At 37.2% G+C, this 24,680-nt stretch overlaps 3 protein-coding genes across 9 annotated transcripts in view; 1 reads left to right on the forward strand and 2 right to left on the reverse strand.

The window, feature by feature from the left end:
• The first annotated feature begins 407 nt into the window (after window positions 1-407).
• Window positions 408-10,536, forward strand: copg2 (COPI coat complex subunit gamma 2). The gene is made up of 23 exons (XM_065284872.2): window positions 408-539; window positions 1,194-1,246; window positions 1,331-1,411; window positions 1,525-1,596; window positions 1,692-1,771; window positions 1,886-1,961; window positions 2,161-2,253; window positions 4,024-4,110; window positions 4,196-4,353; window positions 4,435-4,568; window positions 4,665-4,732; window positions 4,859-5,047; window positions 5,165-5,260; window positions 5,347-5,590; window positions 5,723-5,798; window positions 5,921-6,024; window positions 8,409-8,534; window positions 8,722-8,790; window positions 8,880-9,191; window positions 9,350-9,447; window positions 9,531-9,669; window positions 9,796-9,894; window positions 10,054-10,536. The coding sequence occupies exons 1-23, from the start codon at window positions 503-505 to the stop codon at window positions 10,182-10,184; spliced, it is 2,622 nt and encodes an 873-aa protein (XP_065140944.1). The 5' UTR covers window positions 408-502; the 3' UTR covers window positions 10,185-10,536.
• Window positions 10,537-11,106: 570 nt separating this feature from the next.
• Window positions 11,107-18,774, reverse strand: mest (mesoderm specific transcript). 2 transcript variants are annotated; one of them, XM_065284874.2, is made up of 12 exons: window positions 18,552-18,774; window positions 18,179-18,365; window positions 17,916-17,995; window positions 16,301-16,378; window positions 16,069-16,205; window positions 15,628-15,686; window positions 15,472-15,512; window positions 15,307-15,377; window positions 14,111-14,212; window positions 13,776-13,852; window positions 13,205-13,268; window positions 11,107-11,327 (listed from the first exon to the last, which is right to left on the reverse strand). In XM_065284874.2, exons 1-12 carry the CDS (start codon window positions 18,645-18,647, stop codon window positions 11,210-11,212), a joined length of 1,110 nt encoding a protein of 369 aa, XP_065140946.2. In that variant the 5' UTR covers window positions 18,648-18,774; the 3' UTR covers window positions 11,107-11,209. The 2 variants fall into 2 exon arrangements, with proteins under 2 accessions (XP_065140946.2, XP_065140945.2); XM_065284873.2 differs by having other exon boundaries at window positions 18,179-18,368.
• Window positions 18,775-22,428: 3,654 nt separating this feature from the next.
• Window positions 22,429-24,680, reverse strand: part of atp2b1a (ATPase plasma membrane Ca2+ transporting 1a) — a 31,983-nt gene continuing 29,731 nt past the window's right edge. For 5 of the 6 annotated variants that reach the window (XM_065289672.2, XM_065289674.2, XM_065289670.2 and 2 more), the window contains one exon: window positions 22,429-24,103. In XM_065289672.2, coding sequence (XP_065145744.1) covers window positions 23,774-24,103 — 330 coding nt within the window. In that variant the 3' untranslated portion in view covers window positions 22,429-23,773. The remainder of the gene's footprint in view (window positions 24,104-24,680) is intronic. The other variant, XM_065289675.2, reaches the window with a different exon arrangement.

Consider the following 24,680-nt stretch of genomic DNA (forward strand, 5'->3'; position numbering starts at 1 on the left):
TTCTTTAACAAATAAATAAACAAATAAATAAATAAATGTGTAGTGCAGTCCTGATCCACTCTCCCAAGTTTGTTAATTTGTGTCATATTAATAAAAGTCTTTTTTTTTGAAAATGTGAAAATATTTGTTTTACATATAAGTTCACATAAGATTGATATTTTAATGGCTGATCTACTGTAAAAAAAAAAACGATATTAACATTTAAGTATAATTAAAAAAATTTGAATGTGGTATAAATATATGTAAAGAAATAAAAATGTAAATATAATTACAAAAATGAAAAAATCAGCGTCTCGAACTATTTTTTAGTGAAAAAACCCATCCTCTTTATATCAAAAATTACGCGCTTTTAAATTTAGACTTTTAATTTGAAGTGTTATCCAGGTGGGCGCCATCTTCACCTCCGCCAGCTCACGGCCTACGTCACACTAGTTGACGTGGAGGAAAAGAGTGTGGATGACTGCCTGATCATCTCGTTCACTGCTCTCAAACATTCCGCAAAATGATCAAGAAGTTTGACAAGAAGGACGAGGAGTCCGGTAAGATTATAATTAAATATATGCTGGCATGTTATACAAATAATATCTTATAGCAAATAGCTTCATTCAGCAGACGTTGACTGTTTTGCTACGGAAGAGCGTCTGCAGGCCATAGCGACTGCATCTTCTCAATTATAACACTTATTTTTACACAAAATTTTAATCTGCATGTCTGATTTTTATTACCTGGCTTATTTTTTTTTAACTAAAATGAATCAGCACTATTTGTATACCAACAGTAACCAATACATTGGGTTTTAAGTTATTGTAAGGCTACGAAGCTAATATGCTAGTCTGTATTTACATGTTCGTCTTTTTATTTCAAACATATCAATGAAGATTTACTTCGTCTTCCCCCTACATTAATTATTTGTTTTATATTTTCCATGATTATTTACACATTTAATTAAACGTGGTTTAAAGGCAGCAGCGAAAAAGCCACGTATCGCTTTATTTCTCTACTGCATACATTTGAATAGAAATGTCAATTCAGAAGATATTTATTTTTAGTTTTTCATACATTTTTCATTTGCTGGTTTTGTAATTTTAGATGATGTTGTCCTAATTAAATGTCCTTAATACTAAATTTGTATTAAATGTGAATAAACAGCACGTACCTTTTAGATGATTGACAGCTCTGTTCTGATGTTTTAGGAAGTGGCTCGAACCCATTTCAACATCTGGAGAAAAGTGCTGTACTGCAGGAGGTGAGCTTCATGCATCTTAAAATGAGTTGATTCATAAGCAAGTCGCTTTAGCACCGTACATGACATTGAGTGTTTGTGTCAAAGGCTCGGATCTTCAACGAGACGCCCATCAATCCTAGAAGATGTCTGCACATCTTGACAAAGATCATTTACCTGCTCAACCAGGTCAGTGATCCGTTGTTTTTAATATAGCTGTAGGCATAACAATTCTGTATATCCAAAGACGGAGCATTTCTTTCTTTCTTATAAAAGCACCACTAACCTGTTTTATTTTGCAGGGTGAACATTTTGGTACCACAGAGGCTACTGAAGCCTTCTTTGCCATGACAAGACTCTTCCAGTCTAATGATGTAAGAAAGTTGATTTATTGCTCATTTAATGTTATGATGTGGGGATATCAATTATTTGCCATAAGCTGAAGTTATGTTTTTGTTTCAAATTTTAGCAAACCCTGAGGAGGATGTGTTACCTGACCATAAAGGAGATGGCTAACATCTCAGAGGATGTGATCATTGTTACCAGCAGGTGAGCTGTTCATAATCCTTCCCTGTAGCGTTGTCATACCAGAATAGGCTATCCAAACATAAATTAAAAGCACGAGAAAGACACTGATGAATGTGACTTGTTTTTTTATCTCAGCCTGACTAAGGACATGACCGGTAAGGAGGATGTGTACAGAGGCCCAGCCATCCGAGCTTTGTGCAGGATCACTGATGTGAGTCCTAACTGTGTGCTTTTCTGCCGTGTGTCTGTGTACATAATACTTCATTTGCGATCAGCAATCACAAAACAATATGTAAATGACATTGGAGAAATCATCTGTCATAATCTACCACATCAAGTCGTGTCTTCTCCAGCAATGGTCCCGGTATGCTGGTTTTGTAATTTTGATTTCTTATCTTTTTTTATACCAGACTACCATGCTGCAAGCTATTGAAAGATACATGAAACAAGCCATAGTGGATAAAGTGCCCAGTGTTTCCAGCTCTGCTCTGGTCTCTTCACTGGTAAGATCATAAACCTTTTGATTGTTTTAGGGTGAAGTGTGTGTTTTTGTTTTTACTTAAATAAAAATGCTGTTATCATTCTGTACAGGTTTCCCCAAACACGACTACCTTGTATTTTCCCCATACAAAAAATCCAAACAAGCTGGCAGTCTTAAAGGAGCATTTCACTTTTTAATCTTTATTGAAAGTTTGTCATATTTGTAGTCGAAATGTAACATACATTTAGAATTTGGTGCCTATTCGGCCGAGAAAAGGGGTGTAGATAACAAAGATATTGGGCTTCCTTCTTTTAATGATGCAAAATGATGATTTTTACATCATTGAAAGAAGGAAGTGCAACACTGAAATCTGTATTTCTCCTCTCTCAGCGGCCACTGAGGAAATGATGCATGACCTTTCAAAAACATGACACAGGTTCTAACTATACAAAGCTTAATGCAAATGGGTGAAGTGTCCCTTAAAGGCCTGAATATAGTTAATTTTAGGGGTGGGCGTGAAATCTTATATCGCGATATGATTCCTTTTATATTTTTTGCATCATGGTAGAGGTTTTTTTATAAGGTTTTTATGTTAAAATCTGTGCGTATGTGCGTATGTGTGGGCGGGTCTATCAAAAGAAGTCCAGATTCTATTGGGGTAGGGGGGTGTTTGTTTAGGTGATTTCAAATGTCAACATTGGCTTTCAGAGATCATGCACCCCGCCTTTAAGACCTAAATGGCTGTGTTTATGTGGATACTTGGAAAGACAGGAAATTTGACATGTCTGTATTTAACCCTTTAACTGGCGCAGCCCTTTTTGAGTGGAGGGGTGGTAAAAAGGTGATGTACATCTTCAAATTAATATAACTTTTTTGGTCTAGAACTCTAATTTTGGTCTTGTTTTAAAGAAGACCCTTTAACATTTTTTTACGGAAGTGTCTGGAGGTGATATATATATATATTTTTTTTTTTTCTTATAGCATTTTACATTTATTTGTAATAAAAAAGCAATATAATATTATTTTTAATACATAAAATAATAAAAAAAAACTGAGGTTTGTGTTGGTTTGCAGTATACTCTTGTCACAAATGAATAAATTACAGTTACTGCATTATTACTATTACTGCCTAAAGGTTTTGAAATATGAAAACTACATACTTGGACCTTTCCAACAATATATAGTTTGTCGTAATGGATTAACATTTAAATAAAAAATATTGAAGTAAACTTAGGTGTGCCGCTCACGGGACAGCACCAGTAAACGGTTTAAGGGCAATAAAGCAGCAAAAATGCTTATGAGCTCAATAAAACCTACTGGTTTATCGCCCACCCCTTGTTCACCTTTTACATGTACAGGGACAGCATTAATGTCAAAAGGTTAATCGCAATTAATCGCATACAAAATAAAAGTTAGTTTTTTGCATAATTTATTATTTATTGTGTGTACTGTGTGTAATTGTTATTATTTATATAACTAAATTCACGCAGGGATGTATACATTTAAGAAAATTCCTCTGCGCATTTATTTTTCTCAATTAGTTTGATTCGTTTATATAATCAAATATAATTCAAGACCTACTTATCTGCTCCTGTAGGCCTGGTGAAGTAATGTTTGAGTCAAATGAAGTATGCTTTGTCGAGGCTGTGCTTAAATGTAAACTACACTTCCAGCGGAGAAAGTATTATAACAATTAAATTGTCTACTTTCCTTTTAATTTGTACATGTGCCATGATAAATATTGGGGTTGGTTTCTTGATAGTAAAGATTAATTTATTTTTCTCCTTTTCAGCATATGGTGAAGATGAGCTTTGACGTTGTAAAACGCTGGGTTAATGAAGCCCAGGAGGCTGCTTCAAGCGATAACATCATGGTCCAGGTTGGTGAGATGTTTGCAAATGCTGCTTTGTATTCTGACCGTCCGTCTGTCTGTCTCTAATACGATGAGATCTTTCTCTCCATAGTACCATGCATTGGGTCTTCTGTATCATCTGAGAAAGAATGACCGTCTGGCTGTGACCAAGATGCTGAATAAATTCACAAAGTCTGGTCTTAAGTCTCCATTCGCTTATTGCATGATGATTCGTATCGCCAGTAAACTACTGGAAGAAACTGAAGGAGGGTACGTCATCAACTATTTTCGGGCATCTTTGGACCTTCATATAGACTAACAAACTGTTAATACTGTACATTGCTTTAACAGACATGACAGCCCAATGTTTGACTTCATCGAGAGCTGTTTGAGAAACAAACATGAGATGGTGGTTTATGAAGCTGCGTCCGCCATTGTCCACATGCCCAACTGTACCGCCCGCGAGCTGGCACCTGCCGTCTCTGGTTAGTCGCATACACACTGACACTATTTTACTTCAGCGTTTTTGTTACATGACACACAAAGTCCTGTATATATTAAAATTGATTTGGTCTTTGTAGTTCTCCAGCTGTTTTGCAGCTCACCCAAAGCAGCCCTGCGATACGCAGCTGTACGGACCCTTAATAAGGTTAGTTAGTTAGTTTTATCCATCACTACCTGCCACAGGGGGCAGAAATCACTTTTATTTCACTATATTATTTCACTAAATAAATTTTTATTATGAGAAGAAACACCTCTCCCTGTGCTCACGCAGGTGGCCATGAAGCACCCATCAGCCGTGACCGCATGCAATCTGGACCTGGAGAACCTGATCACCGACTCCAACCGCAGCATCGCCACCCTGGCCATCACCACCCTTCTGAAAACGGGCAGCGAGAGCAGCGTGGACCGCCTCATGAAGCAAATCTCCTCCTTTGTCTCGGAGATCTCCGATGAGTTCAAGGTGACTTAATCAAGTTGAATCGGCATTTAAATCAATGTTTAAATGCTCTATCCTCAATATTTAAATAAAACGTTTATGATAATTTTTGCCTAATGGAGCTTTGTATTTGTGTTCCAGGTGGTGGTGGTCCAGGCGATCAGTGCCCTGTGCCAAAAGTATCCCAGAAAGCACAGCGTGATGATGAACTTCCTATCCAACATGTTGAGAGATGACGTAAGCATTCAATCATTTAACTCCCTTTCATACTTTTTGCAGTTAATGTGCCAGTTTTAAATTCATTTTTCTTTGTACTTTTCCAGGGTGGTTTTGAGTACAAGCGAGCCATTGTGGACTGCATCATCAGCATCATCGAGGAAAACCCAGAAAGTAAGGAGACGGGCCTGGCCCACCTGTGTGAATTCATCGAGGACTGCGAGCACACCGTCCTGGCCACCAAGATCCTCCACATGCTGGGAAAGGAAGGTCCTCGTACCCCCACCCCTTCCAAATACATCCGCTTTATCTTTAACCGAGTGGTGCTGGAGAGCGAGGCGGTGCGGGCGGGTGAGTTCTTAACCTGGATGTAGTGTGTTGGTAATACAATATTACATGCAGTTTAATCTGGCTCTATAAAGACTAAGCTGTTTTAGAAAGCATTATTCTGCTTTGGCTCAACCTATCACGTTTTCTTCAAAGCCGCCGTCAGCGCTTTGGCCAAGTTTGGGGCTCAAAATGATGACCTGCTGCCCAGCGTGTTAGTCCTGATGCAGAGGTAGGCCTTCACTGACATTATTACACGCACACGCCAATAAGGAGCTTTTAGAAAGTCCATATCATGGAAATTTGGTTGTGTAAAGACAAATGGAAGAATACAGTTGACTTTGTGTATGGCAGGTGTATGGTGGACAGTGATGATGAGGTGAGAGACAGAGCTACGTTCTACATGAATGTTCTCCAGCAGAAGCAGAAGGCCCTGAACGCAGCTTACATCTTCAATGGTAAAAGTTTATGGATGTTAAAAGATTGTTTTTGTTAAAGATTTTAGTTGTGTCTGGAATCTAATCTGATGTAGTTGATATTATGGCGGTGTATTGGCAAGAATCTTGCGATACGATACGTGTCAAGATACACATGTTGCGATACAATGTAAAACGGGATATATTTGCATACTCCCTATTTTAGGAATATAATAGATATAATTTTAGGAAAGCTGTTATTAAGAACACCCCTATGCAAGGTATTCCTGTCACTGTTTAAGTTCAGAGATTAGAAAAATGCCATCTAGTGGTCAGGATGTAAACTCCAAACGAAACGACTGGCAAAATTGTGCCTTTTTTATCAATACAGTATTTTCTAACAAATTATCACAATACTTACGAGTATCTGTGTTTTTACCCCTAGTTGACCTGGGTGAATGATATTTTTGTGTTATTTTGAAGAGGTCATAAAACGAATAAATGTTTTTCTTTAGACCATGTATTATGAAAACATACTCTTATGTCAAAGAGTGTCTTATTGAAGTAAACTGGCTAAATTTTTTTTCTATGAAGACATAAAAAATACATGAAAAGCTCAGATGCAAAAGCCGCTAAACGCCACCACCATCAAAACAGAGATAAATGATACTGATTTATTTTTGGTCTCGGCACGTATAATGCGTTAATCCACTACTTTCACTTCAAATCTGCTTAATCTCAGGCTATTCAGAAATACTGGGGTGTGATTTGTTGGCAGAATCCATTAAAAGCCCCCCCCCAAAATTTTTATGTCAGATGCACTCGTGCTGCGTTCAGACCAGCTGCGGTAGAGACGTCAAGCGTGAGTGGTTTCAATGTAAAGACACGTTGACGCGCGTCTGGAGGTCTTATGCTGAGTTTACACCAACCGCGTTTCGGGCGTCAAAATCGCGTCTACCGCGTGTGGTTTGCCGCTTGAACAATTTGGGTGCATTCGCACGTGTAGAGCGGAGTAGACGCGCGGAAAAAGCAAGCATTTGACACGCGGCAGAGGCAAACTCTGCTTCTTGTGGGAGGGGCAAGTGCTATGCGGTTGTCTGTTTGCAAAATGACTGATGTTGATTGTGCATTTATCGAGAGAGTTACCAGTTTGTATTTGGTAACCTTACTATAAGGGGAAAATAAACGGTGCGGGTCGATAAACGTCACGTGACTCAAAAGTGAAGTGTGTATTACAATTACCAGGTTGCCTGATGTCCTCACTGACACTCTTCCAAGCGAGGTCCTTTTTATTCCTGTCTCCTCTATAGAAATAAGAACATGTGGTATACTGCTTATGGACAATATCAAGCGTTGGTTGAATGAGTGACTCCGGGGGGGGGCTGCCACCACAGCAGCAAGCAGGCTCATGATTGGTTAACGCGGCGCAAAATTCCGCCAAAGTTCAAATTTTTCAACTCGGCCGTCAGCCGCAAATTCGTGTGAACCGCAAGGTGCACAAAAAGCACCATTCGCGCATACTGCGCACAATGCTCAATTCGCGGCTTTTGCGCGAGCTTCACGCGCGAAAGAGGCGGAAACGCGTCTGCCGCGCCGAACGCCTCTTACGCGCCGCGGGACCTCCTGACGCGCGTCAACGCATCTTCACATGGACTTAACATTGAAATCACTCGCGCTTCACGCCTTTACCGCGGTTGGTGTAAACGCAGCATTACGGCGTGAATGAGGCGTTTAGCGCGTGAGACACGATTCTGCCCCTTTTTGCACATTTAGGTGGCGCGAATGGCGCGGCATATGCGCAAATTAAAAATTTGAACTTTGCCGGTAAAACACGCCGTGTTAGCCAATCAGGAGCTTGCTCTAGTAGTGACGTGATTACAGGAAACGAGCGGAGTCGCAGAAGCCCCTCTCATGATGCGAATTTCTGCGTGAATGTCTCTGACTATAATTTCACATGCGAATGAAGCGAGTAAACTCAAAATGTTCAAGCGGCAAATTGAACACGGTAGATGCGAATTTGACGCCTCAAACGCCACAGTTATGGCCGTTTCACAGCGGTAAGCGGCAAAATCGCCGCGCGGCTTCAGCTTTTCTCTTATATTGGAAGCGTTTTGTGCAGCATTTAGTGCAAATATGTTTATCTTCAACGGCGCCTGTCATGAAGTACCATGTCCGGAGAAGGAATAGGATTTTGGGTGCACGAGCAAGGCGTGTGGACCAACTCCGCTTCAACTCTGTAACCGCCCCCGTTTTGCCGCTTTCCGCACGTCTCCTATTGAAAAGGAACTAAACACTCGCGGTTGCCGCGTACCATGTGAAACGGCCTTTAGAGGGTTTTGCATCTGAGCTATTTAAATAAAATAAAGACCTTTTACATAAAATGCTGCATATTCAGAAAATAATGTATGTTTTTTTTTTTATCACAGGTCTCTCTGTATCCGTTCCTGGACTGGAGAAATCTCTCCATCAGTACACACTGGAGCCTACTGAGAAACCGTTTGACATGAAGACCGTTCCCTTGGCAACCGCACCCATCACCGAACAGAAAACAGGTATTTGTGTGCTGCCATATTACCGTAAAGTTTCATTCTGGCTTTGAGCCAGAGATCAGTAACTAGAAGGTGCAATAAGGGAGTTTTAGCAGCATCTAGTGGTGAGACTGTGAATTGCATCCCATGGCAAAAAATTTATTATGCTTGCTCATATTGCACAAGCTCACCTTTATTCATATTTATACAGAAATCGCACCTGTGGCAACAAGCAAGCTACCTGAAAAGCTCGCACCTTCACGCCAAGACATCTACCAAGGTAAGCAGAGTTGATTTCAACACAAGTCAGTGAGTCATGTGTTTGAAAATTCCCTATAGACAACAACTTCCTTTATTTTGTCTTCTCAGAGCAACTTGCAGCCATCTCAGAATTCCAAGGCTTGGGACCTCTGTTTAAATCGTCCGAGCCGGTTCAGCTTACAGAAGCGGAGACGGAGTATGTGGTGCGTTGCATCAAACACACTTTCGCAAGTCACATGGTCTTCCAGTTCGACTGCACAAACACGCTCAACGACCAGCTGCTGCAGCGGGTTATGGTTCAGATGGAGCCTTCAGAAGCATACGAGGTGCTGCATTACGTACCCGCGGCCAACCTTGCATACAGCCAGCCGGGCTCCTGTTACAGTCTGGTGCGGTTACCGGAGGACGACCCCACAGCAGGTCAGAAATGCTTTTAAACATAAACTTATTGTGGATGTCCCATTAAATTTTTGTAACAAATATAAACTTAAATTTAACCTGGAACATCTAACATTTAATTTTGAAAGCGATAGAAATATACAAAAATATGAGTGTGATGTTCATTGTTTGTATTTTAGTCTCGTGCACATTCAGCTGTACGATGAAATATCTGGTCAGGGACTGCGATCCAAACACAGGAGATCCTGATGATGATGGTTATGACGATGAATATGTGGTATGTGAATTTTGAAGTATCTTAAAATATAAAACTATTTCAAGAACGTTGAGCCGACCCAATCTTTTGATTTCCCCTCTCAGCTGGAAGATTTAGAGGTAACGGTAGCTGACCACATACAGAAGGTATTAAAGCCCAACTTCGGTGCGGCGTGGGAAGAGGTTGGTGATGAGTTTGAGAAGGAAGAGACATTCGCTCTGTCTACAGTCAGAACTCTAGATGGTACGTCTGATGTATTTAATGTCAAGTTACTTTAATTATAAAAGAATATCAGTTATTTGATGTTTTGTGGCTGGATTTACCGCGGTTTGTTTGTGCATTAACATAATTGAGTATTTCTCTTTACAGAGGCTGTAAATAACATCATCACCTTCTTAGGCATGCAGCCCTGCGAACGCTCCGACAAAGTCCCTGAAAACAAGAACTCACACGTTTTGTTCTTGGCTGGTGCGTACAGTTTGTCATTTAGTAACGATACCTCTGCTTTTGTGGTCTTGTAACAATGTGACTACAAAGTTCAAAGTGCTTGTTTATTTTTTACTCCTAGCTTTAATTCTTCAATATGGATGATGTATTTGGACTGATGATGTTAATGTTTTTCTGAAGGTGTTTTCAGGGGAGGTCATGATGTGCTGGTAAGGGCGCGGCTGGCTCTGGCTGATGGGGTCACTATGCAGGTGACGGTTAGGAGCACAGATGAGAACGTGGTCGATGTCATCCTGGCATCTGTTGGCTAACTGGACAACTTTGTGACCCGGTCACATGCCAATCATTAATGTTTTTTTATATATATATGTCTATTATTAGACCCTGATACGTGGAGTATATGTGATTTCATTTTTTTCACTACTATCTCTCTGGCTCAACACAGTTTGTGAAAACAAAATTAAGGTAATGGCACTCATGAAACATCCTGTTAATATATTTGACTTGCATCACAGAGCTTTTTAAATAGCATGCGACTGTGGTGGAATAAGATCCTGTATTTGAGTTTGCTTGGCCTTGTGCCATCTCTAATGGGAAACAAATACTACATGTGCATTAAAACAGTTTATTCTTTATCAATAAAAAAACGATGCAAAGCACGAATTGTTTTATCTACACAAGACATATTTATTTAAACGTAATCATTTGAGCTTCAAAAATTATTTATTTTTGCATTTTGGCATATTGCTATTAAATCAGTTTTAGAAAACTCTGACTGTACTCATGGTCAGCTGATGCAATACTTTTAGATTTGTTTCATGCATTGAAACACATGACATATACAATAGGATTATTTAAATATTTGCTTATTTTCATCCAGATTTAAGATGGACCAAGTGTACCCAACTGTATTGATCACAATACTCATTTGCTGTGTTTATGTAAACGTTTTCCTCAAGATGGACTAGGGCTGCACGATAAATCGCATATGATTGTCACGCATTTCGTCAGTAAGGCCGGTTCCTTGATTAGTATTAAATCGCCATCAGCTGCTTTCAAGTGGAGCGGCATTAACTGCACAGAGCCATAGTTTACTGACAATCGGGGCAATTTCACATTAATTATCGCTGACGTATCGCCTACGATATGTATGCGATATGACCCAGCTTGTCAGGGAACTACCGCTCTGTGCAGTTAATGCTGCGCCATCTGAAAGCAGCTGATGACGATTTAATATTAATCAAGGAACCGGCATTACTGACGAGATGCGCATGATATCACAGGCTATTTATCGTGCAGCCCTATGATGGACACACACGGGTATTAGGGTATTCGATCAGAATGAGTTGATAAAGCTGAGGTAAGCATTTATGAAGCCTGCGGGATCCTCCAGCTGTGGATAATGACTGACATGCTCATCTAGAATCGATACTGTGGATCTCTGGACAAGTTTCCTGAAAAACAAATACACTTCAGTCTTGTAAAACACTGCAAAATCAGTTGAGTTTTCAAAGCCTTGGTTCTAATAAAACGGAAATCTGAAATGATTTACTGTAAATTAAATTACGGCAAATGAACTTAGTGAATTTAGTTTTTCAAAGTTTACCTTGGTTTGGTTCTAATAAAGCAAAAAAACAGTGCAAGCTGTGATGTGCTATAAATAAAATTACAGTAATTGTAAATGAAATTACAGTAACCATGATATACTGTAAATTAAATTACAGTAACTGTGATATACTGTAAATTAAATTACAGTAACTATGATTTACTGTAAATTAAAATACGGTAAATTAACTTAGTGAATTGAGTTTTTCAAAGTTCACCTTGGTTTGGTTCTCATAAAACAAAAAAAATCAGCAAAAAATGGTGCAAGCAGTGATTTGCTATTAATAAAATTACAGTAATTGTAAATGAAATTACAGTAACCATGATATACTGTAAATTAAATTACAGTAACTGTGATATACTGTAAATTAAATTACAGTAACTATGATTTACTGTAAATTAAAATACGGTAAATGAACTTAGTGAATTGAGTTTTTCAAAGTTCACCTTGGTTTGGTTCTAATAAAACAAAAAATAGCAAAAAACCGGTGCAAGCTGTGATGTGCTATAAATAAAATTACAGTAATTGTAAATGAAATTACAGTAACTATGATATACTGTAAAAGAAATAACAGTAACTATGATATACTGTAAATTAAATTACAGTAACTCTGATATACTGTAAATTAAATTACAGTAACTCTGATATACTGTAAATGAAATTACGGCAAAGGAACTTAGTGAATTTAGTTTTTCAAAGTTTACCTTGGTTTGGTTCAAATAAAACAAAAAAATCAGCAAAAAAAAAACGGTGCAAGCTGTTATGTGCTATTAATAAAATTACAGTAATTGTAAATTAAATTACAGTATCTATGATATACTGTAAATTAAATTACAGTAACTATGATATACTGTAAATTAAATTACAGTAACTCTGATATACTGTAAATTAAAATACGGCAAATGAGCTTAGTGAATTTAGTTTTTCAAAGTCTACCTTGGTTTGGTTCAAATAAAACAAAAAATCAGCAAAAAAACGGTGCAAGCTGTGATGTGCTATTAATAAAATTACAGTAACTATGATATACTGTAAATGAAATTACAGTCACTGTGATATACTGTAAATTAAATTACGTAACTATGATATACTGTAAATTAAATTACAGTAACTATGATATACTGTAAATTAAATTACAGGAACTATGATATACTGTAAATTAAATTACAGTAACTATGATATACTGTAAATTAAATTACAGTAACTATGATATACTGTAAATTAAATTACGGCAAATGAACTTAGTGAATTTAGTTTTTCAAAGTTCACCTTGGTTTGGTTCTAATAAAACAAAAAATTAGCAAAAAACGTGCAAGCTGTGATGTGCTATAAATAAAATTACAGTAATTGTAAATGAAATTACAGTAACTATGGTATACTGTAAAAGAAATTACAGTAACCATGATATACTGTAAATTAAATTACAGTAACTCTGATATACTGTAAATTAAAATACGGCAAATGAGCTTAGTGAATTTAGTTTTTCAAAGTTTACCTTGGTTTGGTTCAAATAAAACAAAAAAATCAGCAAAAAAACGGTGCAAGCTGTGATGTGCTATTAATAAAATTACAGTAATTGTGATATACTGTAAATGAAATTACAGTAACTATGATATACTGTAAATTAAATTACAGTAACTATGATATACTGTAAATGAAATCACTATTGTCTTTTATACATGAGTGTTGGTGCATATCCTAGTTTATATTATTATTTTATATACTTACCGGTAAAGCTGGATAAACTGAGGGTGTGGATTAACTGGATCTAGTGGTCCATAAATCATGTGCACTGCAAAGTTAAAAAGATGCATTTATAAAACGTATCATACCCACATTTTTACACACTGTCAAAGTTTTGACCTGTGATAAGTTGTTTAATTTGTTAAGTTAAAGTAACATAAAATATATGTTGATTTGACAAAAATGTTGCATTTTTTTTACAGTGCACCACAAAATAAGTACCTACTAATCACAGTTTACAGACTACACCACCTCCTGCTTATTATCAAAGAAACCCAAATAAAGCTTTAGCAAAAAATAAGAAAATCAACCTACCCATATTCAAAAGCTGATTGCAAAAGAACCACTAAAGGTAGGATGAAACGTTTTTTTTTTTTTTGAAAGCAGAGGGTCTGTTCTTTCATTTGGTATATTGTATGTTTATATATTTAAAGAAGAACATTTTCTGGAAGGCATTAAACTTTGGTGAAAATCATGAAAAACGCTGGCGCTGGCTGGCAACTTTTTTTAAAACGCTGGCGGTGAAAGAGTTAAACTGTATAATGTATATACTCACATGGTGTTGAGGTTGAGGTTAAAGCCCCCACCCATCTCTCTCTGTGTTTCAGTCTCTGGTTAATGTACTGAAGGATACTGGGTAAGACACACAATAGATGTTTGTCAGTCTAGTGCAGGGGTGCCTGGAGACACCTGTCTGGAAGTTTCTAGCAAGACTTTAATGAGCTACTTCAGGTGTGTTTGATTAGGATTGGAGGCAAATTCTGCAAAACACCGACCCTCCAGGACCAGGTTTGGGTACCCCTGGTCTAGTGCAATACATAACCAAGTATTGTTGCACTAAAACTAGGCTTTCCCAAATGAGGATTCTTGAACATTCGTCGTAAGTTTTACCTGTCCATGACTAGGTTTCCATCATTAAAGCGAATGCCAGTCCACATGTCCCAGAAATCTGCTTCTGTTGGCTGGGTGTACGGTCCAAAGACATCACTTATTCTGTGAGTTAAATATACATATATAAACACACACACACATACAGACCTTTATGTGTAATTTATTTATTAATGAATCAATTCCAAAACAATTTTCTGAAGTTTCTCCAGGTTAGTGATTCAGTTAAAAAATGTAGAACTGTGTATAATATATATTCACACCTAAATAATATACACGTTTATATAAAGCGTGCAGATGCAAAAACCCCTAAGTGCGTCTGACATGTTTTCTTGAAAATTAGCATTTTTATCCGGCTCTTGTGTTTAGGTTCAGTAATTTTACTTTAATGGCAATGAAAAGGTTATTAGTCAGTATAGAAAAGTCACTTTAGTCATTGCAGTTTGACTCTTTCGATGCAAACCCCTCTAAGCGCATGCAAAAATCTCCACATTAACTATTTCGTTTAAAAAAGAAGTAGCCAATCAGCGCCAAATTTTATGATTTTCTCAAAAGGTTAATGCCTTAAAAAACGCAATAACTTTAACAAAACCACAATACATTTTTGATCACAAAGCTGAGATAATTGCATTTTTGTAATAGATTTTTGTTAGAGATCTGATTCAGAACGATGATCAAAACATACACAGAGTTTTTACTATTTTTAGATCAATGAATGCTTTAATGTTTTATAAGTTGGCTAAGAGCGCCACCTAATGGATAATAGCGGAAATATGGTTTGCCGTAAAAACTCGTCATCTTTTAACTGACGAGATATCTCATCAATGGCGGAGGAAAACGTTTTTCTCTTTCCTGTCCTTTCTGAATAAAAGCAAAAGGATCAATTCAGTCACTACTCAAATATATTAGGTAAACCTTTCACCAGGTGAAAAAAAACAAAACAAAAAAGTTGTTCATCCAATTCTTCTTTCATGTACTTAGAGGACTTTGCTGAAAAATCAATGTTTTGTTTAAAGAACTCTGCCAACAAAGCTGTATTTCTAAATAACCTAAGGCGGAGATTAAGCTGCTTTGAAGTGAAAGTATTCGATGAATGTATAATACGTGCCGAGAGGAATCGGTCAATATCATCTTCTCATTTTCGACGGAGGTGGCGTATAGCGGCTTTTGCATCTGAGCTCTTCACATACACCACTTACCCTCTAGAGAAGAGCTGGAAGTTCATGAGGCGAGTAAGTACAGGTGAAATAAAGCCAGAATTTTTCAGAACCTGTAGATGACAAAAAAATTTAATATTTTTCACTTCATATATATTTGAGAGTGAAATCTAGTGTGTCTTTATAAAGTGTCTGTGTCACACTCACTGTCTGAATTAATCGTGGATAATGGGTTTCCGGGAATATTCCTTCCAAGATTGAAAAAAAAATATTTCCATATAATATTTAGTTTAGGTTTCACAATGAAGCCAAGATCTGTGTTGATCTCAAAATTTTTTTGTCTAATATAAGGATAATAATAACCTCCATTTGAGAGGCACAGGCTGTTAATGATGATGCGTCCGGTCCTGTTCTGGTCACTCCTGTGTGTTTAACTGCACGTGAGAACCATCAAGATCATATTGACACATTAAGAAAAATTAGACCCTACTGTACCTGTGGTCCTCTGTCTAAAACAAGAGCTTATATTTCTAAGGGGCGGTTTCCCAGACAGGGTTTAGATGAATCCAGGACTAGGACTTTGTTATTTTAGGACATTTAAGTAGTTTTTACAAAAAACAATAGTGTGCGTCTTGAGACAAAACAATGGCATTGATATATGTTAAGATCATTGCAAGATGTTTTTAAATAAACATGCATTTTAGTCTGGGACTAGGATAAGCCCTGTCCGGGAAAGCGCCCCTAAGTTTCGTTATATTGCGAAATTGCTGAATGATTCAAAAAACGTTATCAGCAGAAGGTCACCTGTACAGCAGCTCAAGAGCTACAGTGTCTCCATAGTCATGTGACAGGATGTTGATCCTCTGCTCTGACAGACCCAACTGAGCAACCAAGGCTTCCACCAAACTTGCCTGCTCAAAGATGGAGTAGATGTGCGGTCTCTGCAAAAAATATAACCATCAGGGTGGTTGTATAAAGAAAGAGTTGTATATACAGTAACAGTACTACTGCAGTCAATTCCCAGATTCCACCTTACCGGTTTGTCTGAAAAACCAAATCCCAGGAAGTCAATAGCAATGACTCTGTTAAAGCGCTGAGTCAAGGAATCCCAGATCTGAAGACACCACAGAAAGTTCAAGAAATGCATAATGATTGCGCTTACATGCACAGAATAAGAGGATAACTATCAAAAATCTGCTTATTATCAAAACCTGATTTCATGTGTTCAAATGCAAATCCATAAACATGCTATGCAGAAGATTTGTCAGTTTTTTTACAGTCAATGACGTTACCGCCTGTAGTCATTAAAAAGCCGACAGAACCTAGTCTTAAGCTATGCTGTTGTTTCTTATTTTCGCGTTTTCTCTGCCAACAACTGCTTTAGTCGAGGGCAGACTTGGGTATGCGTTACTTCGCACTTACTTCCGCATGTGACAATTATCTTTCACACGTGAAGACATGTGCACATGAACAAAACTGCGAGAATGCCGGTTAAGGTGTTGATATGAACCGCGAAATCGGGGTAAAGAGCAAAAAAAGCTGTGCCGATCAGTTTGCTTACGCCGTTTATGAGCTTTCCCAGATAAAAGAAAACCATTTTACGAGTTTACATCACCCCACATGTTATCAGTTTATTAAGCAGGATTGGCGTAATGGTGCGTTCACACCAGAGGTGAATGTAACGTTAAGCGCGAGTGATTTACATTTTAAGTCAATGCAAAGCAGCAATAGACATCCTGTGGCGCGATTTGCGGAAAATGAGGCAGCGCGAATGACACGATTCGCGCAAATTTTGCATTCCGTGTGTTTGAGTTTTAAAATCTGAACTTTCGTTACTTTCGTTAACCAATCAGGAGCCTGCTTTAGCAGTGACATGATTACGACGTAGCGAGCTAAGGCAGAAATACGAAACAACAATTGAGGACAAAATCATTGTCGCTGTATGTGGATACCCAGAGTACGGAAACACATCTTATTTCGTACTTTTATAGAAACAGGAATATAAAGGATCTTGCTTTCTAAGAAAGTGAGTAAGGAGGTCGAACAAACAATCCGGTAAGTTGTAAAAACGCTCTTTACTCAATTTGAGCAATATCTATACATATTGAGACTACAAGCTAGCTAAAGTCTGCAAATTTAGCATATTAGCGAATGACGCGGGTACACTCAAAATGTTCAAGCGTCTAACTACGCACAAATAGCGTGATTTATTCGCTTAATTCTTGTGTGAATGCACAGTAATGGGCATACACACCAAACACAAATTCAACAATTTGCACCAGTAGATTACATGCAAACTAAAGTCACAAATAAACGCGAAATTGCACAGGGCGATGCGAATGACGTGAACTGGGTGGAGTGAATGCCGCAAAAACACGTGCTATTCACCTCAAATGCGTTTTCAAGCTAATTTTAATATATTTAACTCAAGCGAAAAATTTGCAGGACACGAAGTTAAATCCCGTGAGTAATCTAGAGCGAGGAACGCAATGCTTCGCGTTCGGTGTGTACGTAAAATAAGACTGTGCATGTAAAAGCACCCGAGAAAGTGAGGCACAATGCAAGGCAAATAATAAATTGCCCTTAAATTGTATCATATTTAACACCTACACTAAGAGACATTTCATGAAACTGCTCTGTGTTGTACTCACCTTATACCAGTCATAGCTGGACGTTGGAAAACCATGAAGCAGCAGGACAACATCTGAACTTCCAACAACACCGACTGAATCTATAAACAAATGTGAATACGATATAATCAGTTGCTTTCATTAACTAGCCATAGGTTTTTCTATTGTGCAGTTCATATGGTGATAGTGTGAGAAATAATCCATGTAATCTCTTAATTCCATTAAATAGATTAAGTGTAACATGTCTTGCTGCTGGTCTTTTAATATCTACATAAAATGAGGACCTTTATAAAAAGCATCATAGCCTCTGAAGGTGAAGAAGTGTCCGGAGGAGCGCCAGGTGTTCAGGGCAGGTGAGAGCTGTGGAGGAGGAATGTAGAGATAGACAGCGACCAGAGGAATGCACAACAGACCCACGTGAAGCCACCACTCCCTGCGCACGCGACGACCGGATACACACTCGGGTTTAATCTGCTTGAGAGAGAATACTACAGCAAATAAGACCATAATAGTGTCTATTAAAACAAATACATTTCCCATTATAAACACTAGAATTTCTGTGATGTTTTAGGGATGATATATCAGTGGGGAATATCAGTAGACTTCATGCAAAACAGTGACAATTACATGGTTATTACACAAGAAGAAATCACTTACAGGCGAGTCTCGTGTCATACTGCTTTCCTGCGCTTTGTCGCAGCGTGTCTGTGACGTGTTTGCTGCTGAGGTAAAATTTGTACTGTTGAGAGACATTTAGTAAAACACTGAACTGTCACGCGCAGGATCTGTACGTGAACGAGTTTAATACTAGTGTCCAAAGGTTTTGCGGCTGTCAAGTGTCATATTGCCAAGGATCCAAAGCTGATCGTGAAGCGGAAGCCCGCTTAAGCCGCCTAGTGGAGTGGAAGGCAAACTGAATTTATTATTTTTCTGTTATTAAAGAAATATAACACTTTCATAAAACAATCCCGATAATTTACTCACACCCATCTCATCCAAGATGTTTATTATGTCTTCCTTTGTTCAGTTCAGTTTTTTAGTAAAACATTCCAGGATTTTCTCAATTTAATAGACTTTATTGGACAGTTTCAATGCCGTTTAAAATTGTAGTTTTTAATTTAACGTTGCTTCAAAGGGCTCTAAATGATCCCAACCAAGGTGTAAGGATCTTATCTAGCAAACGATGGTCATTTCACGAAGACAAATAAAACAATATGTATTTTAAAACAACAACTTCTCGTCTTGCACTAGCCTTGTGATGCGCCAGCGTTACCTTGCGTATTACGTAATGATGTTGTCACGCATAACATATGAGAAACTATCGATATCTCTCCAATGTTTACAAGTGTGAAGAAAGAGGACCGTGATGTTGTTGTAGCCTGTGGAATGATGCTAAATAATGTCTTTGTGTCAGTTTATGTGACCCTGGACCACAAAACCAGTCGTACACTGCAAAAAATTATTTTCAAGAAAAAATGTTCTTAGTATTTTTGTCTTGTTTTCAGGAAAAATATCTAAAAATTCTTACATTAAGATGCTTTTTCTTGATGAGCAAAATGACCTAAAAAAATAACTCTAGAGTTTAGACCAAAAATACTAAATGTAAGTGATTTCGTGCATAAAACAAGCAAATAAATCTGCCAATGGAGTAAGCAAAAAAATCTTGAATTTTTTTTCTTAAACACTACATTCAAGAAAAATTCAAGAAAAACTTGCTTACCTAATTGGCTGATTTTTTGCTTGTTTTATGCACAATATCATTTCAATTTGATATTTTTGGTCTAAAAACTAGATTTTTTTGCTCATCAAGAAAAGCATCTTAATTTAAGAATTTTTTGATATTTTTTGACAAAAATACTAAGATTTTTTTTTCTTGAAAATCTGACTCTCTTTCTTAGTATTTTTGTCTTGTTTACAGTAGAAAATCTAAAAATTCTTAAATGAAGATGTATTTTCTTGATGAGCAAAATGACGTAAGAAAATAAGTCTATTTTTTAGACAAAACTATACAATTTAAGTTAATTTGTGCTTAAAACAAGCAAAAATATCTGCCAATGGGGGGAGAAAATTTTGCTTAAATTAAGGGTTTAAGGAAAAAGAAATCTTATTTTTAGATTTTTTTTTTTCTCACCCCATTGGCAGATATTTTTGCTGGTTTTAATCACAAATTCACTTAAATTGTATATTTTTTGTCTAAAAACTAGACTTATTTTCTTAGGTCATTTTTCTCATCAAGAAAAAGCATCTTAATTTAAGAATTGTTTGATATTTCTACTGAAAACAAGACAAACATACTAAGAAAGTCATTTTTGCAGTGTAAGTCGCACAGGTATTGTTTGATTTTTCAGAACATTTTAACAAAATGCTTTCAAAAAGTGGTGGGGTCATGTCCCCAGCGTCCCCAGTGAAAATGACACCTATGCACAAATATATAAAAAGATTCATATATTGTGTATGTTTTAGTTGCTTTCTTATTACTTAAGATAAAATCTTTATATACATTTTAAATTATTAGTGACTTACGTTACCGTCAGAGAATATTTCAGCATTAACAAAAAAATGTCATCTGATAATTTAAGACTAATATTTTATGATATATGATAAATTATTTGCCTAAGAATTTATGATGCAATGAATACATTTGATAGAAGATGACACTTTCTAACCATAGTTTCAATATCGGTAATGACAGTAAATTTGTGGTTGCCTTCGTTCTATTACAATTACCATAGCAGAATTTTAAGCTATTTTTCATTAAATAAAACATGTTGTTGTTAAAAAATGCAAATTAATTTTCCTCTCATTATATAATTAAGCCTTAACATGTACATGACACTAAAACAAAAACAGTCTCCTAAATACAGTTTATAAAGTCCTGTAAAGTTGGGTCATTTAAGTTGCAATAATTGATGTCTACCGGTAATCTAAAACATCAGCTCCATCTCGTGGCCAATGCCTATAGCAACTGCTACGTAGATGCTTTGTTTAATAAAAACAAACTTATAGTTTAAAGGGATAGTTCACCAAAAAAAAAGGAAAATTTTGACATCATTTTTTTTCACTCTCGTCTGTATACATTTCTTTGTTCTGATTAACACGAAGGAAGATATTTTGAGAAATGTTTGTAACCAAACCAATGGACCCCATTTACTTCTATAGTATTATTTTTCCTTCTATGGAAGTGAATTGGGTCATATTTCTCAAAATATCTTCCTCCGTGTTTCCTCCTTTATCAGGGTCGCAACCATCAGAACAATGTTAAGTGTACTAAATGACAGAGATCTCGAATGCTAAGTGTTACTGCTTATGATGCTTGCTGATCAGTCTCTGTATTTATGCATTCAGGATTAAGCCAACAACTTTACACACAGAGAAGCAGCTCATTAGGCAATATGGCTTATGCTCCATAATGTAATTAATGACTTAATGAGCATTCCTATTAGCAGATGTTATAGCTTATCACAGATCCCATCAATTATTGTGGTCTTTGGGAATTAAACATGTCTTTGGGAACTATCAGCACCAGTTATGAAACTGAGAAAAGATTGCCTCAATGTTTAAACTTTTGTATTTGAAAGTCTTGTTTCAAATCCAAGTTGTTAAGGTTGTACACTCATCTAAAAAAATGAATGAAATCACATAGCCATGACAAATCTCAGTGTTTCAGCAGTATTGGGGTTCACGGTTTAATCTATCCTTGCTACAATTTCTGCCATATATAAATGAGTCCTTACTGGGCAGAACCCAAAGGGTTAAGGGTACCAAAGAACCCCTTCTGAATAATCTGGGGTTTGAAACCATGCTTCACTGGTTTTAGATCAGCTCCCAATTAAAACTGAATGTCTGCTTGGCATCTTGAAGGGATAGTTCACCCAAAAATGAGAATATTTTGATGAATGTTTGTAACCAAATCAATCATGAGCCCACTTCCATAGTAGGATAAAAAACATTTTTGGGTGAACTATACCTATAATGCCACCTACCAGAACGCTGAGCTACCAATTTCACCCACCTGTATCTGTGAACATCAGCATCCTGGGTTTGAACCCTGTACCACCTAGTATCTGGTAATTGGTCACCTAGTAAATTAATCTTTTGATATTAGGACATAAACCACCCCTTTAAAATGTAAAATAAAATGGTTTATACAGATATTATTCCTTAGTCAAGTCTGCAAACACTGTCAAAAAAGTCAAAATATGGACCCTAGCTGTACCCTTTAGAAATTACACCTTTGTGCCTAAAGGGTTTATGTTAGGATCTCAAAAGGTACATATTTGGTATCAAATGTATACATATCTATATTAGGACCATTTTAAAGGGCACCAGCTTGGGTACATCTTCTGTTTGACCTCCTGTTAACACAATACACCTGTATGCCAAAAATGATTGAATTTGTGTGCTAAACGTGAAGGAAAACAGCCCTCAGATTACACTAAATATCAATTTTTTATTCTTAAAAACCATACACGATACTCGACAAGTTTAAAATGTAACTCTGTTAAATCACGATATCCATTTACACTGCGCAAGATAAACAGACAAAATGTTCTTTTATTTCCAAACATTAATATTTAAAAAAGGGAAACAACATCCTTAAAACAGTTGGATAAACATTCATTCCCGTTATAGGAAGACGCTATAGAAAAGTTATGGATTCTTTTAATATATCAGCTCTAAATTGCGAACTTAACGTCGTTTAATTTGAATAAACATGACAAAGAAATAACTTATAAAAATGTGCGGTTGCGATGACTGAAGAAATCTGTATTATTTTGCTCCGTTTCTTCATTGATTTTCCTTTACACACGGGTGAAGAGAAGCAACAGTCTGAACTGGAACTCTGCTGCTAAAAATCAAGTCTATTTCTAAACATTACAAAAACATAAAATGTTATTATTTTGACTGTACGTTTCATGCTATAAGCCACCCTGAGTATTAAATTACGTGGAGAACCAATCACAACCCTTATTTAAAGATTGCCCCACCCCCCTAGAATAGAATTTATGTAAAATCCCTGTAGGTCTGGTTCAGCAGGTTGAGATGTTCTCATGTCCACATAAAAATACACTTTATATTTAAATATATATAGATATATTATATTATATATATATATTCATATGGTCTGTATCAAAACGTTCCTTAGGGATCTGAAATAAAGTACCCTGTGCTGTGATACCAGTGTACAACTGTTTTCTTTAAATCCATATAGATTCGGTTTCCAGTACTACAGGTTTTTAAAATATCGAACAAACAAATGCAGCAACGTTTTCTTAACGGCAATCTTTATGGAATAAGAAACAAAAACCTATTTTTCGTATGGTCGACAAACAAATAAAGTTAAAAATATCAAACAAAATTTCAAAGCAATTCAATCTTTTCTCCTTTATTTATTTTTTCTTTTTGACCGAGACAAAAGGAAGACAAAAATCTTAAATTAAAACGCTTGACTTTTGTCTACAGCCCCTCCACTTATCTATCCAATCACAGACCTCCTATGGACCTCAATACCTCTGCTCACTGCTATAGAAGCCTTAGTGTTGTCTATTTGGCTAGAAGGTATCTACAACTATATAACAAATAAAACTTATATTTCATTTGTCCCCATTTCTCAAGAAAAAAACAAGTATCTACAAACTTTGTAAACAGACCTGTGTCTTCCAAAAAACATAAATAATTCAAAATATTAACAGCCAAATGAATCAGTGTTTGAATAAGCAAAGGGCAAAAGAACAAAAAATGTACAACACCATCCAGAAATAAAGAAGCGAAGGCTAAGAGCTAAGCTCCCAAAAGGTTCCTGGCTCCGCCCCTCTCATCTAAGAGTTCTCCAGGCTTAAGTCTCAGGTGTTGTCTTTCGTACTGAGGGGCGGAGCTAATCAAAGGGACGTCTCTAAGCTGTGCATTGGGCTTCCAGGAGCCGAGGGTGTGGCTGGCTTGCTAGGATCCAAGAAGAGGTGGATGCAACTGTCACCGGCATTATTGTTCTGGTTGGGCGATGGTGGGAGAGATGGACTGGGCGTAGCGTTTCTCTTAGTTGGGGCATCGTCCTCTGCGTCCGTGTCGTCGATGAGAGGGATGTGAGGCTCCGAGTCTTCTATTCTGAACTCCGGGTGGGTCATAAAGTTATGGATGGAGCTGCGAGACTCTGGCTTTTCCAAGCCCTCATAGGGCGACAGCGAGCTCCGGAATGCGTTCACCACTCGGATCTACGAAAGAACGGACAGGGTGTAAAGTCAGCTTTACCGCGCACAAAAACTTGCGGCTAGTTCACACACACTCGCACACACGTGTGGACAGGCAAACAATGTCAAACTTCACATTTTAAACGGGTTAAACCATCGCCAAATGGGCTGGTTTTAATTGATGAGTGGAGAGCAGTGAGGTTAGATCACCAAAACCATCTGAGAGAGTGTGTGAGCTGTCAGATGTCGTGCAACGGAGAGATAGAGAGAAAAACAGAGAGAGCAATAAAAAACGAGAAATTGAAGGAAAGAGAGGGAGAGTGAAAAAGAAAGTGAAAGAGAGAGAGGGAGTGAAAGAGAGAAATTGAAAGAGAGAGAGGGAGTGATAGAGAGAAATTGAAAGAAAGAGAGGGACAGTGAAAGAGAGAAATTGAAAGAAAGAGGGACAGTAAAAAACAAATTGAAAGGAAGAGTGATAGAGAGAAATTGAAAAAGAGGGAGAGAGAAATTGAAAGAGAGAGAGGGACAGTGAAAGATAAATTGAAAGGAAGAGAGTGATAGAGAGAAACTGAAAAAGAGATGGAGCGTGAAATAGAAAGAA

This window comes from Paramisgurnus dabryanus, chromosome 1 (assembly GCF_030506205.2).
Source record: "Paramisgurnus dabryanus chromosome 1, PD_genome_1.1, whole genome shotgun sequence".
NCBI lineage: Eukaryota > Metazoa > Chordata > Actinopteri > Cypriniformes > Cobitidae > Paramisgurnus > Paramisgurnus dabryanus.